Consider the following 27,353-nt stretch of genomic DNA (forward strand, 5'->3'; position numbering starts at 1 on the left):
GAACTATGACAAAAGGCCAAACTAAAAAAAACCCACTTCTAGCTTCAAAGCAATCAATAATCCTTTGTCAGGAGCTTTATGTCAAAGGCACTTTCATGTCCTTTCAGTAGATTGCAGATATTAACATGGGTATTTTAAAAAGTAGAGATAGCTAAGAATAAACTAAAGCCAAATTTGACTTGTTCTTTTTTTTTTTTCCTGTAGAAACCAGGGTCTCACTTTGTTGCCCAGGCCGGTCTCGAACTCTTGGCTTCAAGTCATCCTCCTGCCTTGGCCTCCCAAAGTGCTGGGATTATGGGCATGAGCCACCATATCCAACCTTTATTCATTTAAAACAAGTGATCAGGCCAGGTGTGACAGCTCACACCTGTAATCCCAGCACTTTGGAAGTCACCTGAGGTCAGTAGTTCGAGGCTAGCCTGGCCAACATGGTGAAACCCCATCTCTACTAAAAATACAAAAATTAGCCGGGCATGGTGACGGGTCCCTGTAATCCCAGCTACTCTGGAGGCTAAGGCAGAAGGATCACTTGAACCTGGGAGGCAGAGGTTGCAGTGAGCTGAGATCACACCACTGTACTCCAGCCTAGGCAACAGAGTAAAACTCCATCTCAAAAAAAAAAAGAAAAAACAAACAAAAAAAAAACACAAGTGTTCAGTAAGTGTTGGACAGTATATGTAAAAGCACTTTGAAAACTGGAATAAAATATGACATTATTACCTGAACACTAATGTGTTTTTTGTAATATGACCACTGCAAAGTAATCAAAAAAAAGCTCAGGTTTAATGTAATTTTCCTGATTGGAAATCTAAAAGGAATTAATGTTTTTAAACTGACAATGAACAAAAGAATACTCAATTCAAATGCTGAAAACTACAATTTTCTTCTATTATGGATAGTGTTATAGCAGCTAGAAACTTTCATCCAGATCTAAATAAAATCAGAAACCAGTATCATGAAGCTTTAATTTTAAAGCTAATTCCCCAATATTGAGTTCCCAACCAAAGCAGCACTGTCTTACAATTAAATTAATACCATTTACAGAAGAGAATCTTACACCCTCATCAAGAGTCTCAACATACTTTGGAACTTAACTTGACCATTTTCTGAATCTCTTAGAATCCTATTGCAGTTTGTTATCCAAGTAACTAGAGAAAAAAATGTTTAAGCTACTCATAACTGTCGTTGTGATATAAATTCAAGGAGTCTGAATTCTTTCTTGGGGCACATTACAGCTAATGGCCATGTGCTAGATTTATCAAAATATATCCAAATCCTCAATATGTAGCAAGGAAACATTTACTTTTCAATAATTCCTCATCCCTATTCAGACTACCACTCAAGTCATCAAGATTTATAAGTTTTTTTCCCACAAAATACTACCCCATCGCTAGACATAATATCTCAAAGATTGACGATAAAAGGAAAAATTTACCAACAGTGTAGACTCAAATGTTAGAAAGGGTTATCAAAGGATACTGCAGGAAATGCGAGTCTCTCTTTGAATATTTAAAAACTGAGTAAATTCTATCTTCCTGGGGTGTTTTAGGTTACATTTTCAGTACCCAGGGAAGAAAAACAGATGACCTGTCAAGATTGGCAAATTTTTTAACATTTGAGAAAAAAATCCAATATTGACAAGACTGAAGGAAAGAGGCACTCTCATACTCTGCTGTTGGAAACATACACTGATACAACCTTTTCTGAAGAAAAACTGGCAATCTCCACTAATTTTAAAATATATACTACCCTTTGACACAATGAGTCCACTGTTTGAAATTCATCCTATGGATATACCTGCAAAAGTATGGAAAGACACAGGTAGCTGGGACCATAGACGTGCGCCACCATGCCTGACTAATTTTTGTACTTTTTGTAAAGACAGAGTTTCACCATGCTGCCCAGGCCAGTCTCAAACTCCTGGGCTCAAGCAATCCCCCCACCTCGGCCTCTTGGGTAGCTGGGACGATAGGTGTATGCTATTGCTCCCAGTTAATTTTTTAATATTTTGTAGAAACTAAGTCTTGCTTTGCTGCCCAGGCCGGTCTCAAACTCCTGGCTTCAAGCCATCCTCCCACCTCAGCCTCCCAAAGTGCTGGGATTACAGGCATGAGCTATTGCACCCAGCCTTTTTGACAGTGACTCATATATATCTGTCCTATGACCCAGCAATTTCACTCCCAGTTATCAACCCAAGAGAAATAAAAATATATGTCTCCAAATAGACTTGTATACAAACATTCATAGCAATTTTATTCATGTAGCCCTAAACAGGAAACAATTCAAATATCCATCCACAGGACAATGGATATGCAAACTGATATATTTCAACAATAGAATACTACTTGGCAATAAAAAAGAACTAACTACTGATAAAAAGAAAAACTTGGATTAATTTTATAATCTGCTGCGTGAAAGAAGCCAAACACAAAAGAATACATACGTGTGCTGTATGATTCCATTTATATGAAGTTCTAGGATCAGCACAACTAATCTACCACAAGAGAAGTCAAACATCTCAGCCTGGTGGTGCTGGAGAGTGAGGGAGAAGTGTTTCAGGGAGGCCAGAGGACTGACTGGAAATAGACAGGCTAGAACTTTTGGTGGTAATAAAAATGTTCTTGATCTGGCTCTGGCTGGTTGCTACCTGGATATATATATAATTTTCAAAAACAATGATCGATTTAAAGTGTATAATTCAGTGGTTTTTAGTATATTCTCAGAGTTGTACAACTATCACCACAATCAATTTTAGGACATTTTCATCATCTCAAAAAGAAACTCCACACCTACCCCTTAGTTATCTCTCTCCTGTGTTCCCTAGTCCTAAGCAACCACTAATCTATTTTCTGTCTATATGGATTTGCCTATTCTGGACATGTCATAAAAATGGAATTTAAAAATGTTTTCAAGGTTCATCTATATTGTAGCATATTTCAGTACCTCATTCCTTTCATGGCCAAAAAATATTCCATAGTATAAATACACATTTTGGCTGGACACAGTGGCTCACACCTGGGAGGCCAAGGCAGGCGGGTCACTTGAGGTCAGGAGTATGAGACCAGCCTGGCCAACATAATGAAACCCCGTCTCTACTAAAAATATAAAAATTAGCTGGGCATAGTGGCAGGTGCCTGTAGTCCTAGATACTCAGGAGGCTGAGGCAGGAGAATCACTTGAACTAGGGAGGCAGAGGTTGCAGTGAGCCAAGATTGCAACACTGCACTCTAGCCTCGGGGACAGAGTGAGACTGTCTCAAAAAAAAAAATCTAAAAAAATAAAAATAAATATACCACATTTTGTTCATCAGTTGATGATAGACATCTGGCTTGTTTCCAGCTTTTGACAATGAATAATGCTGCTGTAAACATTAGTGTACATGTTTTTGTGAGAACTGTGCATTTTTTTTTCCAATTCCCATTTATTTTTGGCTCTTGGAGCAATGTCACCTTTTCAATATGAAAAAAAGCAGCACGTTCAAAATAGAAATTTGAAGTGTAGGACAGAACAAAACCAAGTGTAAGGGGGAAAAAGCAATAGCAAAAGGAAGATAGGAGATGTTGCAAAAAGATGGAGGAGGGTTCTCCTTTCCTCTGGGGAATGACTCAAACACTGATGTGGCAGTATATACCACCCCAGATAAAGCCAGGGATGCTAATCCTCTTTGGGGGTTAAGAAAAGGTAGAGATTAGGAGGGCATTTCTGGAGGCCTAGGGACCAAGGTTGGTCTCTTTCCCCGCGTTGATCCCCTTCTCTAATCAGGGGAAAGGGAGGAATTCAATGTGTGAGAGAGGCAGAGTCAGAGAGGGAAAGATTCCATTTGACAGAGTGGGGCAGACCTCTCCAAAGGGCAGAGCTTGGAGGGAGACTGAAAATGGAGAAAATACTGCTAACATCTCCCTTGAAGCTGAGAAATGGAAAATGGAATTACCTGGAAATTACAACTTTAGTAGCCTGGATTTCCCTCTCCAAAACTTTTAGGATGGAAAATCCCATCCCCTTCCTTGTAGTGACTTCTACCTGCCACCTTCTACCATCTTTCGCTTTGGGCTTAGGATGGTGGCCATTATCCACGTGGGTTTCAAAACCCAGTGGGTTCTAAATGAGATCTGGATGAGACCCAGCTTCTTGCAGATTTTAAAAAGAGGGAAATATTAACTGGACAGATGGAAAGGATGGGCACCAGAAGGAAATACAGGGTTTCCCAGAGTGTCAGAAACCTAGGCTTCCCAGAGTGGAAAGAGAAAGGAAACATTCAACAAACAAGTACTTATTGAGTGCCTACTACATGCTAGGCACTGTTCTAGATCTAGATTTGTGTTTGAGGCAGCAAACACAAATTCTGAGATCTAGATTTGTGTTTGAAAAAAGAGAAAAGTGGCAGGTGAATAAGATGGCTAAGGGAACTGAGAAGCCTGAGGTGATGGGGGCTCTGCCTTAGGCCTCCTCTTCAGCCTCCTCACCGAAATCCTCCTCCTCTTCTGTGGTGGCATCCTGGTACTGCTGACACTCAGAGATGAGGTTGTTCATGTTGCTCTCAGCCTTGGTGAACTCTCATCTCATCCATGCCCTCGCCTGGGTACCAGTGGAAGAAGGTCTTCCAGGGGAACATGGCAGTGAACTGCTCCAAGGTGCACCTGAAGAGCTCCTGGATGGTCACGCTGTTGCCAATGAAGGTGATCGCCATCTTGAGGCCATGAGGTGGGATGTCACAGACAGCTGTCTTGATGTTGTTGGGGATCCATTCCACAAAGTAGCTGCTGTTCTGGTTCTGCACATTGAGCATCTGCTCATGGACATCCATCCACAAAGACAGCAGCCACAGTGAGATATAAGCTGTGGCAGGGGTCACAGGCAGCCATTATGTTCTTGGCATCAAAGACCTGCCGGGTGAGTTTGGGCACTGTGAGAGCTCAATGCTGCTGGCTTCCACAGCTGGTGAGAGGGCAAAGCCAGCCATGAATTAGTGGAGACGTGGGAAGGGCACCAGGTTGACTGCCAACTTGCGGAGGTCAGCATTGAGCTGGCCAGGGAAGTGGAGACAGGTGGTAACAATGCTTATGGTGGCTGAGACAAGTGGGTTCAGGTCCCCGTAGGTTGGTGTGGTCAGCTTCAAAGTGCGGAAGCAGATGTCATAGAGGGCCTCGTTGTCAATGCAGTAGGTCTCATCAGTGTTCTCTACCGGCTGATGGATGGAGAGGGTGATGTTGTAGGGCTCGACCATGGTGTCAGACACTTTGGGTGGAGGCACCACACTAAAGATGTTCATGATGCAATCAGGGCACTCTTCTCAGATCTTGCTGATAAGGAGAGTACACATTCCAGAGCCCACTGAGTGGGTCAGATGGAAGCCCTGCAGGCAGTCACAGCTCTCTGCGTCCTCCTGCACCACATCTATGACTGAATCAACCAGCTCGGCCCCCTCTATGTAGTGGCCTTTGGCCCAGTTGTTGCTTGCCCCAGACTGACCAAAAACAAAGTTGTCTGGTTTAAGCACCTGGCCAAAAGGGCCTGAGCTAGCAGAGTCCATGGTCCCAGGTTCTAGATCCACCAGGAGAGCACAAGGAACATATTTGCCATCTGTGGCTTCACTGTAGTACATGGAGATGCAGTCCAGCTGCAGGTCGCTGTCCCCATGTTAGGTGCTGGTGGGGTCCATTTCACGTTCATCATTGATCACATCCCAGCACTTGGCACCCATCTGGTTGCCACACTGACCAGGGGATGTGCACGATTTCCCTCATGGTTAAAATTTAATTTTTTTGCTCGCCTCTAGGCATGCACGGGGCAAGAATATGTGTAATTTTTTTTCTCTGCTGTCTGCAGGCTGAAAGGATGGAAAGCGCCCCAGAGGCTAGAGCAGCAAGTTGCAAACGTGGCAGCAGGAAGCTTCTGAGAGGCAGAACTGTGCATTTTATTGTATAAAAATTAGGTCTAAATTTTAATAACAAATATAGATATGAAAAATTATATTGTTACTATAAAGCATGAATTCTGAGTGTTTCAGTGGATGGCAGAATAAAAATATCTAATAATGGCAATCAAGCAAATAATAAAAACATGCTATTTCAGAGGAGAAAAAAGTTGTATGTCAACAAGAACAACTAAAATGAAATACCACATTCATCTCCTAATGAAACAGAGGTTCCTGTATGAATAAGGAAGCTGTCTGAAAGGAGGATTTAAGTCACTTCTTTACACACAAACTCAGTATAACTCTTAAAGGCTTCGGTGATGATACCACAGGAATATTTATTATCATCCAGACGTCTCCATGTCCCATTAGCAACAAAATCAACACTGAAGTATGATCTAATTCTTTTGAGGAATAAAGAAAACAGTTTAGTCTATTTACCAAAGGCAGAAAATAGTATTTAAATAGTGTCTGTGTAGCATTGGGCACAACATTTACATAGAAATATGGTACCTTGAGGGTGTCACACTAGAAAACAAATTTTCTTTACAAATTAAAGAACATTCTTTTCCAGAAATGGTCAAAAATTATATCTTCATACTTTGATAAAAACAAGAGGTTTATTACTGGCAAACAAACAAGAACCAGTTAAGTAGATCCATCACAGCTTCCTTTTGTGGAAACATTGGGAAGAGAATTCTGGAAGTTATTGTGTTCCTACTCTTTTTGGGGGACTCTACCATATACTTTACACACATATATTTCCTCATTTAATCCACAGAACAGCCTTATAAGGTAGGTACTACATTCCCACTTTATAGAAAAGAAACTAGGATTAACTGGCTAAGCTACATACTAAAGAGAGTGAAGAGCCTAGGTTCAAACTCAAGACTTCATTCATACAGAACGTGTACCTATAATTCAGGTACATCCTTTACATATATATCACTTTCTATTCATAGCCACTATTTCTAAAAGTGTGTCTGCACTCTTATTGCCACTTTCTCACTTATAATTCTTTCTGAATCTCATGTGCTTCCATGCAAAACACTTGTTCAAAATTGCTCCAGGATTGCCAATGACTTTGTAACAGCCAAATCCAAAGGACACTTTTCGTTCTTTACCTAACTTTTGTGGCCTGATTTCTTACTTTTGAAACACTCTCCTTCCTTGGCTAACTGAGCATTCCCTCTCATTATTCTTAAATGGTTCTTCTTCTCCACCTGTACCTTTGATGTCTACTAATGTTTAGGGGTTTATCCTTGATGTCTTGTGCTAGATTTCTTTTCAACTCCAGATTTCTATTTGGTTCTTTAATTTCCTTGTTTTGTTTTGTTTTGTTTGTTTGTTTGTTGTTTTCTCTGTTCCCCAGGCTGGAATGCTGGAATGTAGTGGCACAATCACAGTTCACTGCAGCTTTAACCTCCTGGGCTCAAGTGATCCTCCTGCCTCAGTCTCCCAAGTAGCTGGGATGACAGGTGCATGCCACCACACTCAGCTCATTTTTTATTTTTAGTAGAGGGGAAGTCTCACTATGTTGCCTGAGCTAGTTTTGAACTCCTGGGCTCAAGCTATCCTCCCATCTTGGCCTCCCAAAGTGCTGGGATTACAGGTGTGACCCACTGTGCCTGGTTGTCTTTTTCATAATTTCTATTTATTAATATTCTCTATCTGGAGAAACATTGTTATCCTACTTTCCTTTAGTTCTTATATATGGTTTCCTTTAATATATTTAAAATAGCTAGTTAAAGTCTTTGTCTAGTAAGTCCAATGTTTTGGCTTCCTTGGGGATAGTTTCTATTGACTGCTTTTTTTCCTAAGTATATAGGTCACCCTTTATTGTTTATCTGTATGTCTTTCTGTTTTTTGTCAAAAACTGGACATTTTAAATAATATAATGTAGCTCCTCTAAAAATCAATCAAATCCTCCTCTTTCCCAGTTTGTTGTTGTTGTTGCTGTTTATTGTTGTGGTTGTTTATTTAGTGACTTTTCCAAGCTAATTCTATAAAGTCTGTAATCTTTGTCCCACATGGCCACTGAATTTTCTCTTCCCTCAGCTACTGATTGCACAGAGATGTCCTTAAATGACTGAACTAAAAAGTCTCCTGGTCTTTACTGGACCTCTAGCTGCATGATGTGGTACTCAGCCAGGCAGTTTACAATTCCACCTTAGCCTTTGCCTTTTGCTTGTGCCGAGCCCCAAGTTTAGCCAGAGGTGAGCTTAGGACCTTCTCAGGTCTTTCCTGAGCATGTACACAACTCTGATCTTATATATGCCATTAGCCTTCTAGATTCCCAGGAATATATCAGATCTTTTCAAAGTCCCGTATGTACATCTTACTCCCCAACTTTTCAAGATTTTTGTTATTTTGTTGTTTACCCCAATTGGCACCTGAGGTAGCTACTTTGTTGAACAGTTGTGGTTGATTGTTCTTGACAAGTGCCTCTAGGGAAAATACTCTTTGCACTGGGTGAGTTTTCAGTGAGGTGAAATAAAGACAAAGCTTTCAAGTGGGGTTTACCAGGACACCACCAGACAGGTCATATAATGACAGTTCTCTGAGGAAGGGGCTTTGAAAGAGCTCCAACTCTGTTCTGACTTGTTCAGTGCCAGCTAGGCTGCTAATTTTCACCGTGACTGCAAGCTGTAGGTTTTCAAGGCTACCGTGGAGCTGCAGAAAGGGGGAGGTGTTAAGGCAGGTGAAAATGCCACAAAGCTTGTTGCTCTCACAGAGATTATGCTCTTTGTTGTTGTTTTAAGCACCCCCCACCTCCACTCCCAACAGATTGTTGTAAATCTGGTTAATTTTTAAAGTTACGGAAAAAGTTGATCTTGACAATTTTTGCCAGTGGTCTCCAAACTTTTATAAAGGACAGAACTTTTGGATGTTCCCATAACATCACTGATCATCCCCGTAATATTTAGATTTCTTTGAAAGATATTAGATTGTTTAAAGCAACAATAATAATAGTATATTGTGGGGGTTACAATATACTTAGGAGTAAGTGTATGGAAACAATAACATAAAAGATAGGAGAAGGTAAATAGGTAGGCGGCTGTAAAAGTCTTACATTATGTACAAAATGGCATAGCACTATTTGAAGGTAGACGGTGATACATTAAAAATGCATGTTGTGGCCATGTGTGGCCCATGCTGGTATCCCAGCACTCTGGGAGGCCGAGGCAAGTAAATCACTTGAGGTCAGGAATTCAAGACCAGCCTGGCCAACATGGTGAAACCCCATCTCTACTAAAAAAAAAATACAAAAATTAGCTGGGCATGGTGGCACAAGCCTGTAGTCCCAGCTACTCGGGAGGCTGAGGCAGGAGAATGGCTTGAACCCGGGAGGCAGGGGTTGCAGTGAGCTGAAATTGTGCCACTTCTTTCCAGCCTGGGCAACAGAGCAAGACTCCATCTCAAAAAAAAAAAAACAAAACAAAAGAAAGAAAGAAAAAAGGAACTACACGGTGAGGGTCCCTTTTTTATTTAAAATTTTTTATTTAAAAAAAAAAAGAAAAAGAAACTGCATTGTACAAGTTTGTCATTTTATAGTTAAGGAATTAAAAGTCAAAGTGATTGACTGATAAAAATAGTTTCACACAGCCAGCCAGTCAACAGCAGAGCCATAGTAAAATTCTTACTTTATAAATTCTAGTCCAGTTGTCTCAAGAGAAAATAATTTCCATGCAATGTCAACCAAGTATGCAACTACATATAAATAACATGCTTATTTCAAATGATTCTTATTTAGCAAGTCCAGTAAGATCTCTACTTGGAAACATCCTAAATTTAGTTTTAATTAATTCAAATTCTCATCAATTAATCTAGATTATTTAAGTGTGCTCTACTTAATGGAACATCAAAAATATTGCAGCTAAACAATCATGTAAAGCACCAGCTACCAAGTTCAGAGAATATAATATTTCATTCAAATGAAAGACTAACTCATTCACACTTAAGGAAAAAATGATTTAAAAATGTATGAAATCTGTATATAGTATTACCTGTAGCTCCTAGTGGGTGTCCCTTTGAAATCAGTCCACCACTAGGATTTATAACCCACTTTCCTCCATATGTATTATCTCCTCTATCAACCAGTGTTGCACCTTGTCCTATAGAAGAAAAAATAATATTCACAAATGTTAATAGTAACAATAGAACAAATGATATGCTTTTATAAGATTTCCATATAGCCACAAATTTCTTGGAGCAAATATTTCTTAACAGTTCAAACTAACAACAATTTGACATAAGCACTTTCAAAAGTAATAAATATTTACAATTTCAGAACATTTCCTGTATGAAACAAAAGCTCCTATTAGTTCCATAGAGCTCTCTGGCTTCCAAAATTCCTCTAAATATGGTAGAGATTCAGAGAACTAGGAGAATAGAACTGAAATGGATATAATGCTATAACTAAAATAATTATGTCAGCTTTTTTGCCAAAATGCGTAATTTTGCCAAAATGTGTTCTTTTCTATTTTCAACTGTACTGCTATATACAAGTATTTTTAATAAATATAGAAAAACAGGAGAAAAAAGACACTTTCATAAAATGAAGACAAATGTCTGAAAGCACTGTTGAGCCACAAAAGTAAGGTTAAAAAATAATTACTTCGCCGGGCGCGGTGGCTCAAGCCTGTAATCCCAGCACTTTGGGAGGCCGAGACGGGTGGATCACAAGGTCAGGAGATCGAGACCATCCTGGCTAACATGGTGAAACCCCGTCTCTACTAAAAATACAAAAAAAAAACTAGCCGGGCGAGGTGGCGGGCGCCTGTAGTCCCAGCTAGTTGGGAGGCTGAGGCAGGAGAATGGCGTCAACCCGGGAAGCGGAGCTTGCAGTGAGCTGAGATCCGGCCACTGCACTCCAGTCCCGGCAACAGAGCGAGACTCCGCCTCAAAAAAAAAAAAAAAAAATAATTACTTCATATGCTTGGTGGCTTCAATATTCCTGTCAATTTCCTGGTCATTTGGTCATTCTCCCAGATGGTTAAGAAGTAAATAAAAATGTATGTATTGTATAAAATTGTCTTCCACATCATATTTACGATAAAGTAATAAGATGTGGACACTCCAAATAATGACAGTAATGATGGTGGTGATGCTGTCAAAGGTAGCGAATAGCTTTTGAGCACTCACTCTGGGTCAGGTCTTGTTCTAATTATTGTCTGTATACACAGTCAGCATCCACAGGTTCCACATCATGGATTCAACCATCCACAGATCAAAAATATTCAGAAGAGGCCGGGCACCATGGCTGATGCCTGTAATCCCAGCACTTGGGAGGCCGAGACGGGTGGATCACAAGGTCAGGAGATCGAGACCATCCTGGCTAACATGGTGAAACCCCGTCTCTACTAAAAATACAAAAAAAAAACTAGCCGGGCGAGGTGGCGGGCGCCTGTAGTCCCAGCTAGTTGGGAGGCTGAGGCAGGAGAATGGCGTCAACCCGGAAGCGGAGCTTGCAGTGAGCTGAGATCCGGCCACTGCACTCCAGTCCCGGCAACAGAGCGAGACTCCGCCTCAAAAAAAAAAAAAAAAATAATTACTTCATATGCTTGGTGGCTTCAATATTCCTGTCAATTTCCTGGTCATTTGGTCATTCTCCCAGATGGTTAAGAAGTAAATAAAAATGTATGTATTGTATAAAATTGTCTTCCACATCATATTTACGATAAAGTAATAAGATGTGGACACTCCAAATAATGACAGTAATGATGGTGGTGATGCTGTCAAAGGTAGCGAATAGCTTTTGAGCACTCACTCTGGGTCAGGTCTTGTTCTAATTATTGTCTGTATACACAGTCAGCATCCACAGGTTCCACATCATGGATTCAACCATCCACAGATCAAAAATATTCAGAAGAGGCCGGGCACCATGGCTGATGCCTGTAATCCCAGCACTTTGGGAGGCCGAGGCAAGTAGATCACCTGAGGTCAGGAGTTTGAGACCAGCCTGGCCAACATGGTGAAACCCCATCTCTACTAAAAATACAAAAATTATCCAGGCATGGTGGTACACCCCTGTAATCCCAGCTACTCAGGAGGCTGAGGCAGGAGAATCGCTTGAACCTGGGAAGCAGAGGTTGCAGTGAGTCAAGGTCGCACCATTGCACTCCAGCCTGGGTGACAAGAGCAAAACTCTGTCTCAAAAATACATATATATATATTTAGAAGAAAAAAAATTACAAAAAGCAAAACTTCAATTTGTATGTGCTGAGTACTACATTGAATCCATGTGAATGAAGTGATGTGTAGTTATTATAAGTAATCTAGACATTATTTAAAGTATACGGGAGGATGTGCATAGGTTATATGCAAAAATTATGCCATTTTATATAAGCAACTTCCATGGATTTTGGTATCTGTGGGAGGTCTTAGAAACAACCCCCCACAGATACTGAGAGATGACCATATTTATATAATTTAATTTTCAATCCTATGAAGTAGGTGCTATCATTCTCATTTCCGAGATGAGAAAACAGACAGAGATATTAAGAAATCAGCCAAGGCAACAGCAAGAGATCCAGAATTAATACTCAGGGACCCTGGCTCCACAGCCTGTGTTCTCAGCTAATACATTATATTGCCTTCAAAAACAAAAGTTCCTCTGTTGGTAAAATGAAATACACTAATCACAGGATTTTAGATGACTGACACTTCTAATTTGGCTTTAAATCTAGGTTATAGATAAAACCATTGGTTAAGGCATTCTCTCTTTTATTTTTTGGTATGTTTCTACCTTAGAAATTGCTCTGAGGTTGTAGTCATCAGAGATGAATCTATCTACTATTGCTACTTACAAACTGCTAAATATTGTTTCTGTAGCAAGTAATAGCAAACTAAACACAAGCTAACCCCTAAAAGTGAATAATTCACTATACTTTTCCTATAATATATACAATCTTGTAAAGTATTAAAAGATTCCAAAGGGAAGTTATCTTGAACTCATCAACTAAAAATATTCAGAGATTAAAGTACTGTAAATTAAAGTACTGTAAAGTACACTCTCACCTAGCATAGATAGGAAAACAAATGCATACACTTTTGGAAAACAATTATTATACCTGTTCTGTGCCAAAAACTAAACTAGGAACTTAAGGATACAACAGCGAACCAAATGAAAATCCTTACTATCATGGAGTTTAAGTTATTGTGGGGAGAGGGGTGAGGAAAAGACAGACAATATGTAAAATAAGTAAAGAAATACGTAAAGTGGTGATAAATGCCAAGGGAAAAAAGAAAGCAGGAAAAGGGTATACGACACATTGAGACAAGGAAGATGGAGGTGAGTGATTTATATTTCAGACAAAGTGATTGGAGAAGGCTTCCACTGAGAAGGACATTAGTCAAAGACCTGAAGGGAGTGAGGAAGTAAATCATGTATATTTGGAACAAAGGCCCTGAAACAGGAGCGAGCTTCCAGCGCTTGAAGAAGGAAGCCAATGTGGCTGCAGCAGAGTAGACGATTCAGAGAAAAGCAGAGGAAGTCAGAGATGGGAGTAGGGAGTAAGGAGGACAGATCACATTTGGTTTGTTCATCTGAGTGAGTTGAGAAACTACTGGGTTTTGAATGAATGAATGAACTGATTTACTGCACATTCTAGCTTCAGTCTAGAGAGACAAGGCAGAAGCAGGGAACCAGCTATAAGACTCCAACAATAATATAAATGAGAAACGATGCTGTTCTGCACTAGGCTGGCAGTGACAAAAGTGGTGGGATGTGGTCATATTCCGGATATATTTGAAGGTAGAGTCCATAGCCAACAGGACTTAGAGAGAGACTTAATGATGACTGTGAAAGAGAGAAAAGAATTCAAGTCTGATGGCTTCCAGTTTAAGCAACAGAAGGATGGGGAAGACTGAGGGAGGAAAAAGATTGAAAAATACCCATCGCTCAATTTCGGACTTAGGTTTGAGATGCTTATGAGACATCCGAAGAAACCCCTAAAAAGCAGGCAGCTGGATTCTTGAGTCTAGAGGTTGGAGGAGCAGTTCAAGCAAGGAGTATAAGTTTGAAAGTAATCATTTTGGCCAGGCATAGTGGTTCACACTTGTAATCCCAGCACTTTGGGAGGCTGGGGTGGGTGGATCACTTGAGGTCAGGAGTTCGAGAGTAGCCTGACCAACATGGTGAAACCATCTCTACTAAAAAAAAAAAAAAAAATGCAAAAATTAGCCAGGTGTGGTGGCACACCCCTGCAATCCCAGCTACTCAGGAGACTGAGGCAGTAGAATCACCTGAACTTGGGAGGGGGAGGTTGCAGTTAGCTGAAATCTCACCACTGTACTCCAGCCTGGGCAGCAAGAGCAAAACTCTGTCTCAGAAAAAAAAAAAAAAAGCCAGGGGTGGTGATTCACACCTACAATCCCAGCACTTTGGGAGGCCAAGGCAGGCAGATCACCTGCGTTCAGGAGTTTGAGACCAGCCTGGCCAGCATGGTGAAACCCCATCTCTACTAAAAATACAAAATTAGCTGGGCGTGATGGCACATGCCTGCAATCCCAGCTACTCGGGAGGCTGAGGCAGGAGAATCACTTGAACCCAGGTGGTGGAGGTTGTGGTGAGCCAAGATTGCCCCATTGCACTCCAGCCTGGGCAACAAGAGAGAAGCTCCGCCTCAAAGAAAAAAAAAAAAAAAAGTAAGTAAGTAATCATTTTATATCTGTATCTATATAAAACATTTAACTTTGAGATTAAGTTCCATATTAGGCAGAATATGTTCACTACAGTTCATCTCTTGCATTGATTACAACTGAAAACACTGGATATAAAAATAAAAAAATTTTAAAAAACTACCTGAGGACTCTGAAAAGTAAATAAAAGCAGGTGGATTATAGAGCAAGTCAAAACTTGGAGAAGCCACTGCATAAGGGTGAGGTCCTGGTTGCCTTTTTTCTTTTTAGGCTCTCTCTCTCAACAGCTTTGCCCCAAGGTTGAGCACAGCCCTGGAACAGTATGGCAGCAGAAGCAGCAAAGGTAGCTAAAACTCTAACAGAAACCCCATCTTCCTAAGCAAAGGAACTAGGAAAAGAAACCTCCGCAGGCTGGAGAGTAAGGGAAGAAGTCCACAGTGGAGTGAACCAGAGAAGAGGATCCCCTAATTCTGTGTACAGACCTGTACAAGTCTCAGGCTCACTCTGACGTAGGCATACGTTTAGCGAGCTGAGCAAAGACTTTAACCATCACCCTCCGAAGGCAAGACAGAACTTATTGTCAGAACATACTGGCTTAAATGCTTGTTAAAACAAAAACCAACATTCTCCAAAGGATCTGTATAACAGGACATTCACCCTGTCCAGGATACAATCCAAAATTATTCACTACACAAAGAATCAGAAAATGTAACCAATACTCTCAAGGTAAAAGACCATCAACGATGCAAAACCTAAGAAAGCCCAGTTTATGGTATTATTAAAGACTTTAAAACAGCCGTTAGAACTGCAAGGTAAAGAAAGCCCACTAGAAATGAAAAAAAAGATACAGGCTCTCAGCAGAGAAACAGAAACTATAAAATGAACCAAATGGAAATTTTAGAACTGAAAATACCATATTTGAAATAGAAAATTCACTAGAATAGTTCATGAGTAGAAAGAAGATGAAGGAGGAGTCAGTGAATTTAAAGATATATCAACATAAATTATCAAATGTGAAGAACAGAGAGAAAAGGGATTCAAAGTGAACAGTTTCAGGGATCTATGAGACAATATCCAAAGGTTTAATATATGCATCATTGGAAGCCCAGAAGAAGCAGAGAAAAAAATTGAAAATCCCAATATATAATATTATAAAGACATTTTCAGTTGAAGGAAAACTAAGAGAATTCAGACTAATTTTTTGTATATTTAGTAGAGACAGGCTTTCACCATGTTAGCCAGGATGGTCTCAATCTCTGGACCGCCTTGGGTGATCCGCCCACCTTGGGCTCCCGAAGTGCTGGGATTACAGGCGTCAGCCACTGAGCCCTGCCAACTGGGAGAGATTTACCCCCCAGAAGACATCTGACAATATTTGGAGACATTTTATGGTTGTTACAACTGTGGGGGGTGGTGCTACTGGCATTTAGTAGATAAGAGGTGGGGATATTGCTGAATATCCTGCCATACACAAGCTGTATCACAAGAATGATAGAGCTCAAATGTCAACAGTGCCAAGGTTGATAAACCATGCTCTACAGCAACCACTGGGATAAACAAAGAAGAAAAAACAAAGAGATATGGTGAAAAAAACAATCGATAAGTTGAAATGGCATACTAAAAATATTTAAATAATGCAAAAGAAGTCAAGAGGAGGGGCACAGAGGAACAAAAATTACAAGGTCAAATAGAAAACAGATAATTAAATGACCAACCTAAATCCTACTATATCAATAATTACATTAATGATCTAAATCACTATTGTCTAACAGAAATATAATGCCCACACAATACTTTTAAATTTTCTAGTACATATTTTAATTTATACATTATATATATATATAAAATATTTTCACTCAACATGCAATCAACATAAAAAAATTATCAGTGGGCCAGGTGGCTCATGCCTGTAACCCCAGCACTTTGGGAGGCTGAGGCGGGTGGATTACTTGAGGCCAGGAGTTTGAGAACAGTCTGGGCAACATGGTGAAACGCTGTCTCTACTAAAATTACAAAAATTAGCAGGGCATGGTGGCATGTGCACCCGTAATCTCAGCTACTCAGGAGGCTGAGGCACAAGAATCGCTTGAACCCAGGAGGCAGAAGTTGCAATGAGCGGAGATCACACCATTGCACTCCAGCCTGGGCAACAGAGCCAGACTCTGTCTCAAAAAAAAAAAAAGATTAATTAAATACTTTACATTATATTTTTCAATATTACATCTCCCAAACCCCATGTGTACTTCACACTTACAGCACACATCAATTTGGACTAGCTACACTTCAAAGACTAAAGTATAGCTAGTGGCTATCATTATTAGCACGGGTTTCAACACTCCAGTTAAAAGGCAAAATTCAACAAAGTAGATTTTAAAAAATACATTATCGTGGCTGGGCATAGTGGCTCACGCCTGTAATCCCAGCACTTTGGGAGGCCTAGGTGGGTGAATCACCTGAGGTCAGGAGTTTGAGACCAGTCTGGCTAACATGGTGAAACCCTGTTTCTACTAAAAATACAAAAATTAGCCGGGCATGGTGGCGGGTGCCTGTAATCCAAGCTACACAGGAGGCTGAGGCAGAAGAATCACTTGAACCCAGGAGGTGGAGGTTGCAGTGAGCGGCGATTGCACCACTGCACTCCAGCCTGGGCTACAGAGAGAGAATCTGTCTCAGAAAAATGAAAAACAAAAAAAAATTATTGCTTACATGCTGCCTATAAGAGATACACTTTAAATAAATTAACATAAACAGGTTGAAAGCAAATGAATAAAAACTCATGCAAAGAATAAGCATAAGAAAGATGGAGTAGCTATTTTGATCAGATAAAAGAGCCTTCTAGACAAATAATATAATCATAATACAAATTATTTGGATACTCCATCATCTTAGTGTTGGTACTGCCTAATACCACAAGTTCTAAAAAGTCCACTACCAAAATACCTTACATTCACTTCCCACAGTGTGGCAGAGCCAATGTGAAGGGAAAAGCGAATAGTGAATTCTTTTATCTAATGGTCCAAATGAAGTTTTCTCAATGAAATTTACCAAATTAATCTGCCCTATTCAAAAATGTTACCTTCTGGACAGAGTCCCAATGCTTCATAAGTAAGGAGTTCGTTGGTAGAAAAGCAATCGTGAAGTTCTATTACGTCAATATCATTTGGTGTCAGGCCAGATTTCTCATAGCATTTTCTTGCAGCTTCTTTACTCATATCAAAGCCAACCTAAAACCAAAACCATATATAAATAAAGGGCACCAAAACTAGGCCTTTTAGACAAGTAGTTTAAGAGATTAATAGATGCATAACTTTAACAACTGATAATTGACCATATATATTGAAATCTTGGCCAGGTGCAGTGGCTCATGCCTATAATCCAAGCACTTTGGGAAGGTGAGGCAGGAGGATCGCTTGAGCCCACAAGTTTGAGACTAGCCTGGGCAACATTGGAAGATCCTGTCTTTACAAATAATTTAAAAATTAGCCCGGCGTGGTAGTATGTGCCTGTGGTCCCAGATACTCGGGAGGCTAAGCTGGGAGGATCGTTTGAGCCCAGGAGGCCAAGGCTGCAGTGAACCAGGATCACCCCACTGAATTCCAGCCTGGATGAAAGAGCAAGATTCTGTCTCAAAAAAAAATAAGAAGAAGAAGAAAAGAAAGAGAGGAAAGGGAAAGGGAAAGAAAGGGAGGAAGGGAGGGAGGGAGGGAGGGAGGGTCGGTCAATTGATTCTATATTACACAGAAAGTCCAAATAAAATAACATCTAGGAGAAGTATGTACATATTCAATTTTGTACTAAAAAAGGACAGAATTTTTAAATAAAATATATAAAAAGGACCTAGAATTCCTCAGAGCATATCTTGTGCTAAGTTACAAAACCTCTGTCAAACTACAATGTATAGTTGTGATAAACAAGTTGCAGACATTTATTACCAGATCATTATGAGTCAGAGACACTGAAAAATATGGGAAATTTTCTATATAAATTGACACAATCTTCTTTAGAAGATCATCTAGGATTCAAACCATTTTTCTAAAGTCTAAAGTCCTAATATGTCTTTGGCCTCAAATGATAAAATAACTTTTCTTCAAGGAATAAAACTGTGAGGCCAGGCATGGGGGCTCATGCATGTAATCCCAGCACTTTGGCACTTTCGAAGGCCAAGGCAGGTGGATCGCTTGAGTACAGGGGTTGAAGACCAGCCTGGGTAACATGGCAAAACACTGTCTTTACAAAAAAAAAAAATAATAATAATACAAAAATTTAGCCAGGTGTGGTGGCACGTGCCTGTGGTCCCACTTACTCTAGAGGCTGAAGTGGGAGGATTGCTTGAGCCTAGGAGGCAGAGGTTGCAGTGAGCTATGATCGCATCACCACACTCCAGCCTGGGCAACAAAGCAAGATCCTGTCTCAAAAAGAAAAAGAAATAAAACTGTGGTGTAATGAAAAACGTACTATAACCAGTAAACCTAAGTATAAATTCCACCTCTGCCACAATCTAACTGTGATCATCTTGGGCAGTTACAAAAACATTTTCCAATTCACAGTGTTGTAAAATCATTTTGTAAACTATAATTTAGCATGCAATTTTGTGTATTGTGTGTATGTCTTCAGATATTCAACTAACTCTAGGTCTGAATTTTCATCTTTTTTACTTTTTCCATTTTGTACTCAATCTTTAATCAGAATTTTTAAAGTGGTGAGGGTCAAGAAAGTTCATTAAAATCATCTTTGTGGCCATATGTGGCGACTCACACCTGTAATCCCAGCACTTTGGAAGGCTGAGGCAGGTGGATCACTTGAGCCAGGAGTTTAAGACCAGCCTGGGAAACATGGCAAAACCGTGTCTCTACAAAAAATATAAACATTAGCTGGCAGTGGTGGCATGTGCCTGTAGTCCCAGCTACTTGGGAGGCTGAAGTGGGAGGACTGATTGAGCCTGGGATGTGGAAATTACAGTAAGCTGAGATCGCACTACTGCACTGCAGCCTGAGTGACAGAGTTAAGACCCTGTCTCAAAAAAGAAAAGAAAAGAAAAGAAAGGAAAGGAAAAGAAAGGAAAAGAAAAGAAAAGAAAAGGGACAACAAAACAAACAATCTTTGTTTTTTCCCTTAACTCTGTAACATTGGAGTTCTAGGCATAGTCAACTTAAAATAATGATAAATAGCATGTCTAGTTAATTAAAAGTTATTATATAATAATGCATGGCTCTATCACAAGAAGCATGAGACTCTATCTTAAAAATAAAAAATAAAAATAACAAATAAAACAGAATCTCAGACATACCATTTTAATAACGCTTTTTTCTTCAAACGAGCTTGGCAAATCAGTCATCATTTCTTGTGCCAAAATTTCCACAGCTTTGGATTGCAGGCCATACTTCTGTACAAATGCTTCACTGGCCAAAATTGCTGCTGCAGCACCATCTGAAGTGGGACTAAGAGGAAGTAAAAACAATTCTAGGAGTTTCTTCTATGTGAAAAGAAAGGCCAAATATACTTGCTGGTCAGTGGATTGTCTTATTTGTGATATCTACAGTTGTAAATATCATGCTTCCCACCTAAGGACTGAACCTCTATCAAGAACTTAAATGTTGTCAATCACTAGTTGGTATCTAAGAGTCCCAAAAAGTTCTATTTTTTTTTTTTTGAGATGGAGTTTCGCTCTTGTTGCCTAGGCTGGAGTGCAATGGTGTGATCTTGGCTCACCGAAACTGCAACCTCCTCCTCCTGGGTTCAAGTGATTCTTCTGCCTCAGCCTCCCGAGTAGCTGAGATTGCAGGCATGCGTCACCACACCCAGCTAATTTTGTATTTTCAGTAAAGACAGGGTTTCTCCATGTTGGTCAGGTTGGTCTTGAACTCCCGACCTTAGGTGATCTGCCCGCCTCGGCCTTCCAATGTGCTGGGATTACAGGCATGAGCTACCACACCCGGCCCCAAAAAGTTCTTATTGCAAAGAATCACCAATTTGCCTCTGGAGATGCATAAGGCATCTTCTGAAGAGTGAGTCCAAAAGGTTATTCCTATCCTAGTACAGACTGCCCCAGCTCCAACTTTACTATCTCCAAATAACTCAGTCCTGAAATCCTTTTGGAAACTGGGAAAAGATAGACTGGGGATACTAAACCATCTGCTTTAGTTAAGACTCTCGATATCTTAAATAGATCTTTCTCTTAGAGCAAATTGGGATGGAATGTAGCAAACACAAGAAGCCCTCTGCGACTTCAGTTAGATTTTCTAAATGGGCAGACCCTCATATCACAACAAATAAAAGCTGACCCAACTTATTTCTTTCCATCCCAGCCTGTATCTACAGGGCACAGCCAGGTGTTAACTGGGACACAGGCAGGAGCTAAGGAGTACTCACTCAATTGTCTAGGAGACAGATACTGTCAAGCACTTTGCAAGAAACAACTATTACCATCATTAGAACTATGAATTTTTCCTTGTTTTACTTTTACTCATAGCTACTATTATAGAGTAGTATTTCCTGTAGTAGAAGTACATAGCAGGGAAAACAAAATGCTTTGGACTCCACTGGCCCCCTAAGCCATAGTTTAGTGAATAAATACAATTGAAATCACCAAAGTAGGTAGAAGTCATGCAAGAAGAAGTAAAACACATCATTTTCCAAGAGAAGAGGCAGTCTGTCTCCAGGCAGGAGTAGGAAGTAAGGGTACTCTAGGGAAGTGACCCAGAGTGGGGACGTGGGATGGGGACAGCACTTGCAGGAGTTCTGTGAAAGCTCTGCCCAGATACAGAGCCTAAGGTTTAACCACAGGGGGGTGGCAGGAAGGGGAGCAGTTACTTCTGTCATTAAATGTCAAAATATATTTTTCTTACCAACATTGTAAGATAGTCAAAAAATCAAAAACTTTTTTAGATGCCATCACTTCATCTAAACTGTATTCATCTTGGAACTGGGAATACCTAAATACAAAATAAATATTAGTTACAGAGTGTGAGATAGCAACTGTAATTTTTGTTGCAGAGTAAGAAACAGAATAATATGTAAGTGTTCTTTTCACAACCAAAAGATAGATTTTTATGAATAGCTATAAATGTCATCTGAATTGACCTTTTAAAAAATCTTAACTCTAAAATACAGTATGTTTGATTTTTAAACATTTGGTCTTTGTCCTGCATTCCTGGCTTGGAGCTTCCAGAGCCCTTGGAATTTCCTGAATGATAGAAGTCGGTGTTATGCTAATGAGGTCCCTTATATAGTGGGCCTTGTTATCTTGAAAATGGAAGACTGACCACCAAAAGACCAACCACGTGACTACAGAGTTGAGACTTTTGAGCCAGCTCAACCTCTGAGAAGAAGAGGAAGGCTGGAGATTGAGTTCAGTCATGTGGCCAGTGATTTAATCTAGCATGCCAATATAATGAAGCCCCAGTAAAAAATCTGGATATGGTGTTCAACGGGGCTTCCTGATTGGTGAACATCTTAATGGATCCGGAGGATGACATGTCCTGACTCCATAGGCAAAAGGCAAGAAAGCTTTGCTTGGGATCCTCCCAGACCTCGCTCTATATGCCTCTTCATTTGGCTGTTTCTGATTTATATCCTTTATAGTAAAACTGTAAGTTTAAGTACTTGCCTGAGTTCTGTAAGTTGTTCTAGTGAATTATTGAACCTGAGGGAGTCATGGGAACCCCTGGATTTGTGGTCAGTTGGTCAAAAGTATGGGTGGCATGGGCATCCCACTTGCAGCTAATGTCTGACGTATGAGCAGTCTTATGGAGGACTGGGTCCTTAATTCATGGAGTTTGCATTAACTCCCAGGTGCTTCGTGGTGGAATTGAGTTGCAATATACCCAGTTGGTGTTAGACCAGTTGGGGATTAAAACAGAATACCATATTTGTGTTTCCTGGCAAATTATAGAATACTAGTTCCTTAAAAGCAACATCAAATGACCTGCAATTCAGCCAACTTTTGAGGTGATAACATTATACAAGTACATTAATTACGGCTAATGGAGCTTTTAAATAAATGTACAAAATAGCCAAGCGTGGTGGCTCACACCTGTAACCCCAGCACTTTGGGAGGCCAAGGCGGGCAGATCACCTGAGGTCAGGAGTTTGAGATCAGCCTGACCAACATAGCAAAACCCCATCTCAACTAAAAATACAGGCTGGGTGCAGTGGCTCACGCCTGTAATCCCAGCACTTTGGGAGGCAGAGGCAGGTGGATCACAAGGTCAAAAGTTCAAGACCAGCCTGGCCAAGATGGTGAAACCCTGTCTCTACCAAAAATACAAAAATTAGCCGGGTGCTGTGGCAGGTGCCTGTAATTCCAGCTACTCGGGAGGCTGAGGCAGGAGAATCGCTTGAACCCAGAGGGCGGAGGTTGCAGTGAGCTGAGATCATGCCACTGCATTCCACCCTGGGTGACAGAATGAGACTGTGTCTTAAAAAAAAAAAAAAAATCAGCCGGGCATGGTGGTTCCTGTAGTCCCAGCTACTAGGGAGGTGGAGGTTGCAGTGAGCCGAGATCACGCCACTGCTCTCCAGCCTGGGTGACACAGAGAGACTGTGTCTCAAAAAACAAATAAACAAACAAAAAGAATTATTAGCTTAAATAATATTCTAAATATAAAGTGGCCAAAAACTGAAACGGAAAAGTTGTCAAAAGTTTACTTGGGTATAAGCCTTTTGTAAGAAAAAAATAAAACATTCTAGTTAATATATTTGAGATCTTGGCATTTGCTTTTCAAGTATAAAGTTGCATATTACACAGTACGATAACCCAGATTTTCATTATTTCATGTCTCTGAAATACTTACGGGTTATTAACTGAATGTTTATGATTTTTCCATCCAATTTTTGCAAAGTGTTCAATTTTTGTTCCTGTAGAGAAAGCAAACATCTACCAGTGGGTGAATGTTTTTCTGCTGCTTGTTAACAAATGTTGCAATGGTACTCGGTGTTCTGCTAAATACTTCCATGTTTTCCCTTTCATATATATCATCAGCATTAAAAACTTCAGCACTGTTCCCTCAAAAAAATTTTATTTATAATTAAATGTAGGCCTAATTAATGAACTGAATCAACTAATCGGCACACAAGATAAAAACAGTTCAAACTGATCTATTCTAATTAAAATAAGTAGGATCCAGTTTCAAAAATGAGAAAACACGGCCTACACATACTCTAAAACATAGTGGTTTTAAGGCAGGAGAACACTGGCAGCAGTTCCTCTAGGAATCTGTCAAACGCCCTAGTACCCTAGACTGAGAGAATTTTACACAACTCGCACTCTCCAGGGCATGATAAAATATTTCATCTTTCTCCCTTTCCTTGTGATGAAACAGAAAAGTTTTTAGAAGAGTTATATCCTGATAAGAAATGCATATGCCTTTTAAATTCCTTAACAGAAAATTTAAATAATCATGTCAGAACACACAAAAAATGTATAGTAATGAGGTAACACATGCAAAAAAAATTTTTTTTTACCACTTTTAAAAAGACAAAACAGAATAAAATAGGCTTTGAATTCTCATTTGGTGCTGTAAAGGCCAAAGAAAAAAGAAAGCCACCAATGAGAGCTGATCATGTTATATTAATGGCACAGTAAAGTACGAGGTTCCCATGTCTGTTTTCTCTCTCTCTTCTCTATCAAGGAGGATGATCTTCAGAGCAAAAACGACATACATATAATTAAGCAAATCTTATCCAAATTCTAATAAAAAGAGAAGATAAATTCCACACTTGTGATCTTCTAACAATAAAAATAGTGATCAGGGCCAGGCGCGGGGGCTCATGCCTGTAACCCCAGCACTTTGGGAAGAAGCCGAGATGGGTGGGTCAGTTGAGGTCAGGAGTTCAAGACCAGACTAGCCAGCATGGTGAGACTCCATTTCTAATAAAACTACAAAAATTAGCCAGGCGTAGTAAAAATACAAAAATTAGCCAGGTATAGTGGCACATGCCTGTCATCTCAGCTACTCGGGAGGCTGAGGCAGGAGAATCACTTGAACTAGGGAGACAGAGATTGCAGTGAGCTGAGATTGCACCACTGCACTCCAGCCTAGGTGACAGCATGAGACTTCATCTCAAAAAAATAGTGATTGGGAGGAGGCCAATAGGGGTTCAACAAGAATAAGACAAGTCAAATTATGTGTTATCTTTTCGTGACTGAACTCACTGTTAGATCAAAGAAAACATAGTATCTGGATAGCAGAAAGAAAATTAACGAAATTTCTCAAAACACCATTTTGGACAAGATAAGGAAATACTATAGTGTGGGATTTTGGGGGGGGTATTTTCATTTTTATCTTTTTGGTGTTACAAAAAAAAAGAGGATTCTTCTGTCAAGTAAGTTTAGACTGTGGTTAAACAAAGCTAAATACATGTCTCTACTGTAAGACATTTGGAGCCTTTACTATTGCACTATGTGCATTATGACCATCTAGAAGAGGACTAAAGTATGAAGCATTTCCCAATATTACACTCATGTGAAACAACAGGCATTAATTAATGCATTGACCTAGAGAAAAGTTTCTAGCACTAACTTCTAACCTCAGCTCTGGTCTTGTTAATATTTATATTACAAAGTAAGTAAGAAAACTAGAGGTTCTCTCACCAAACCTAAAGCTGGAAGGGATTGCTATAATGTTGAATTTCAACAAGGTCTATCAATAGGATGGATCAGAATATAAATTAAATGCTCAGTTCTATTCTTGAACTCCCACAACAACCTGCAAAAAGGAGCAACAACTATGAGAAACCTCAAGCTCAGTGAGATTTCAGAGTGTGATGTGACTAGCAGAATAGCTTACTTGGGATCACAGTACAGCAATTAGACTGGTTATGGGTTATGAAACAAGTTTAATGAGAATAGTTAAGAGAAGAAATGAAATATAGGGTCAGTCTGGCTTCAGATATTTGAAGGGCTACAAGGTAAAAGAGGCTTTTTCTGTCATTCTCAGAAGACAAAAACAAGAGCATGGATGCAAACCATAGGTTGAGAGATTTGGGTTCAACATGAAAAAAGGGAACTGTAACAATTGGAATCTCCTAAAAATGGGATTGGCGGCCTCAGTTGGTGACAAATTCCTTGTTTTAGGCAGTACACATGCTTTATTGTCTCTATTAGATTTACAGGCAATCCATGCATAGATTGGTAGGAAGAAGGGTGGCTAAAACAGTAAAGTACCTGGCATGGTGTCTAACATAAGATATGTTCAGGCCGGGCGCGGTGGCTCAAGCCTGTAATCCCAGCACTTTGGGAGGCCGAGACGGGCGGATCACGAGGTCAGGAGCTCGAGACTATCCTGGCTAACACGGTGAAACCCCGTCTCTACTAAAAATACAAAAAAACTAGCCGGGCGAGGTGGCGGCGCCTGTAGTCCCAGCTACTCGGGAGGCTGAGGCAGGAGAATGGCGTGAACCCGGGAGGCGGAGCTTGCAGAGCTGAGATCTGGCCACTGCACTCCAGCCTGGGTGACAGAGCGAGCCTCCGTCTCAAAAAAAAAAAAAAAAAAAAAAGAGATGTTCAATAATGTTTATATTTTTTCCTCCTTTTTTCGTAACATGGGATCCAATTAATCAATAAAAGATAGCATCCCCCTGAAAAATATTCTGCCACTTACATATTTATTAAGCCTGGGCACTGATGAAGGTCTTATCGACTACTGATTCTGAACTGCCAGTGAAGATTTTTGGCTATTCAAAGGCTATGCCTTTATGTCAAACTATTTTAATAGCCTATAATTTAATTATGACACCACAAAATCTGCTGGTTCTACAAATGATTTAAACTACTATAAGCTTTCTTACATATTCATTTCTAGTGCACATTCACAATATTCACAAACAGCAGTTTTAAATAGCAATTTAAATTCTATAAAATTCTACAATTCATTTAGAAATCAGTTGAATGAAGAATAAAGAAACAATACCCCAAAATGATGGCCTCAGAAGCAAAAGTTTTTCACCGACCTTCTCCTACCCTCCTGTCTCTCAGGCCCATTCTCCCCTGAGGCTAACCATAGAAACTAGAATCCCCCTTCCCCAAGGTAGGTCATAGAAACCAGAACTCCTTTTCCCCAAAGCCAGTCATAACACCTAGAAATATTACTTTAACTTCATCCACCTTTCTATGCAAAAACTGGTCATAAAGAAATTGTCTGACCTATCTTGTTTGACTGTAGGTCATAAGACCCCCATTCCAGAAAGGGTCCTGCCCCACACCCAGAAGGAAGGAATGCATGCTCACAGAGGCCAAGAGGAACCTAGATGGACAGGCCTGGCTGGGTTTCCCCACTCAGTCTATTAGCATTAGATCATCTGCTTTTTGTCCAATCATATTTCTATACGGCTGTTCCATACTTTGTTGAATCTAAGCACAAAAATGGACAATTTCCCATTTCTTTGAGTCTTCATTCTGAATACTCCCGTGTACACACATTAAATAAATTCACATGCCTTTTCTCCTGTTAATCTGCCTCATGTCAGTGATTTTCAGTGAACCTTCAGAAGGTCAAGGCCCTTGTTCCCTACAATGACATTTCCACTAAGATAGTGTACATTTGTATTTCAAATTTTAGACTAGAAAACTGTCCAATTATTCTAAGCAATGTAAAACTTGAGAAAATATATACACTTAGAAACACACCAGCAACAGGATTTCCAGCTGGTTGAGGAAAAATGGAGGCCGCCTAAATCTGTGTCTTTCTATAGCCTCTAAAACCAATAGAGAATAACAAGAAAAAATAAAATAGCACAAATCATACTCTCAGCATAATTAGAAAATAGAAAATGCCAAATTTCAAAGTATCTGTAAGTT

General features: G+C 40.0%; 1 protein-coding gene and 1 pseudogene across 4 annotated transcripts in view; both read right to left on the reverse strand.

Annotated features, from left to right (window-relative positions):
* The window catches only part of SCP2 (sterol carrier protein 2), a 125,962-nt gene that overhangs the window by 50,106 nt on the left and 48,503 nt on the right, over positions 1-27,353 (reverse strand). For all 3 annotated transcript variants that reach the window (XM_033226335.1, XM_033226333.1, XM_033226334.1), the window contains 5 exons: positions 23,350-23,413; positions 21,403-21,489; positions 19,845-19,995; positions 17,634-17,781; positions 9,922-10,029 (listed from right to left, as the gene is read on the reverse strand). In XM_033226335.1, the coding sequence (XP_033082226.1) occupies positions 9,922-10,029; positions 17,634-17,781; positions 19,845-19,995; positions 21,403-21,489; positions 23,350-23,413 (558 nt within the window). The remainder of the gene's footprint in view (positions 1-9,921; positions 10,030-17,633; positions 17,782-19,844; positions 19,996-21,402; positions 21,490-23,349; positions 23,414-27,353) is intronic.
* On the reverse strand, positions 3,298-7,312 carry LOC117092576 (annotated as a pseudogene). The gene has a single exon (XR_004440851.1). The product of XR_004440851.1 is annotated as a tubulin beta chain-like (transcript).

Source organism: Trachypithecus francoisi, unplaced genomic scaffold, assembly GCF_009764315.1.
Source record: "Trachypithecus francoisi isolate TF-2019V2 unplaced genomic scaffold, Tfra_2.0 Lachesis_group12, whole genome shotgun sequence".
NCBI lineage: Eukaryota > Metazoa > Chordata > Mammalia > Primates > Cercopithecidae > Trachypithecus > Trachypithecus francoisi.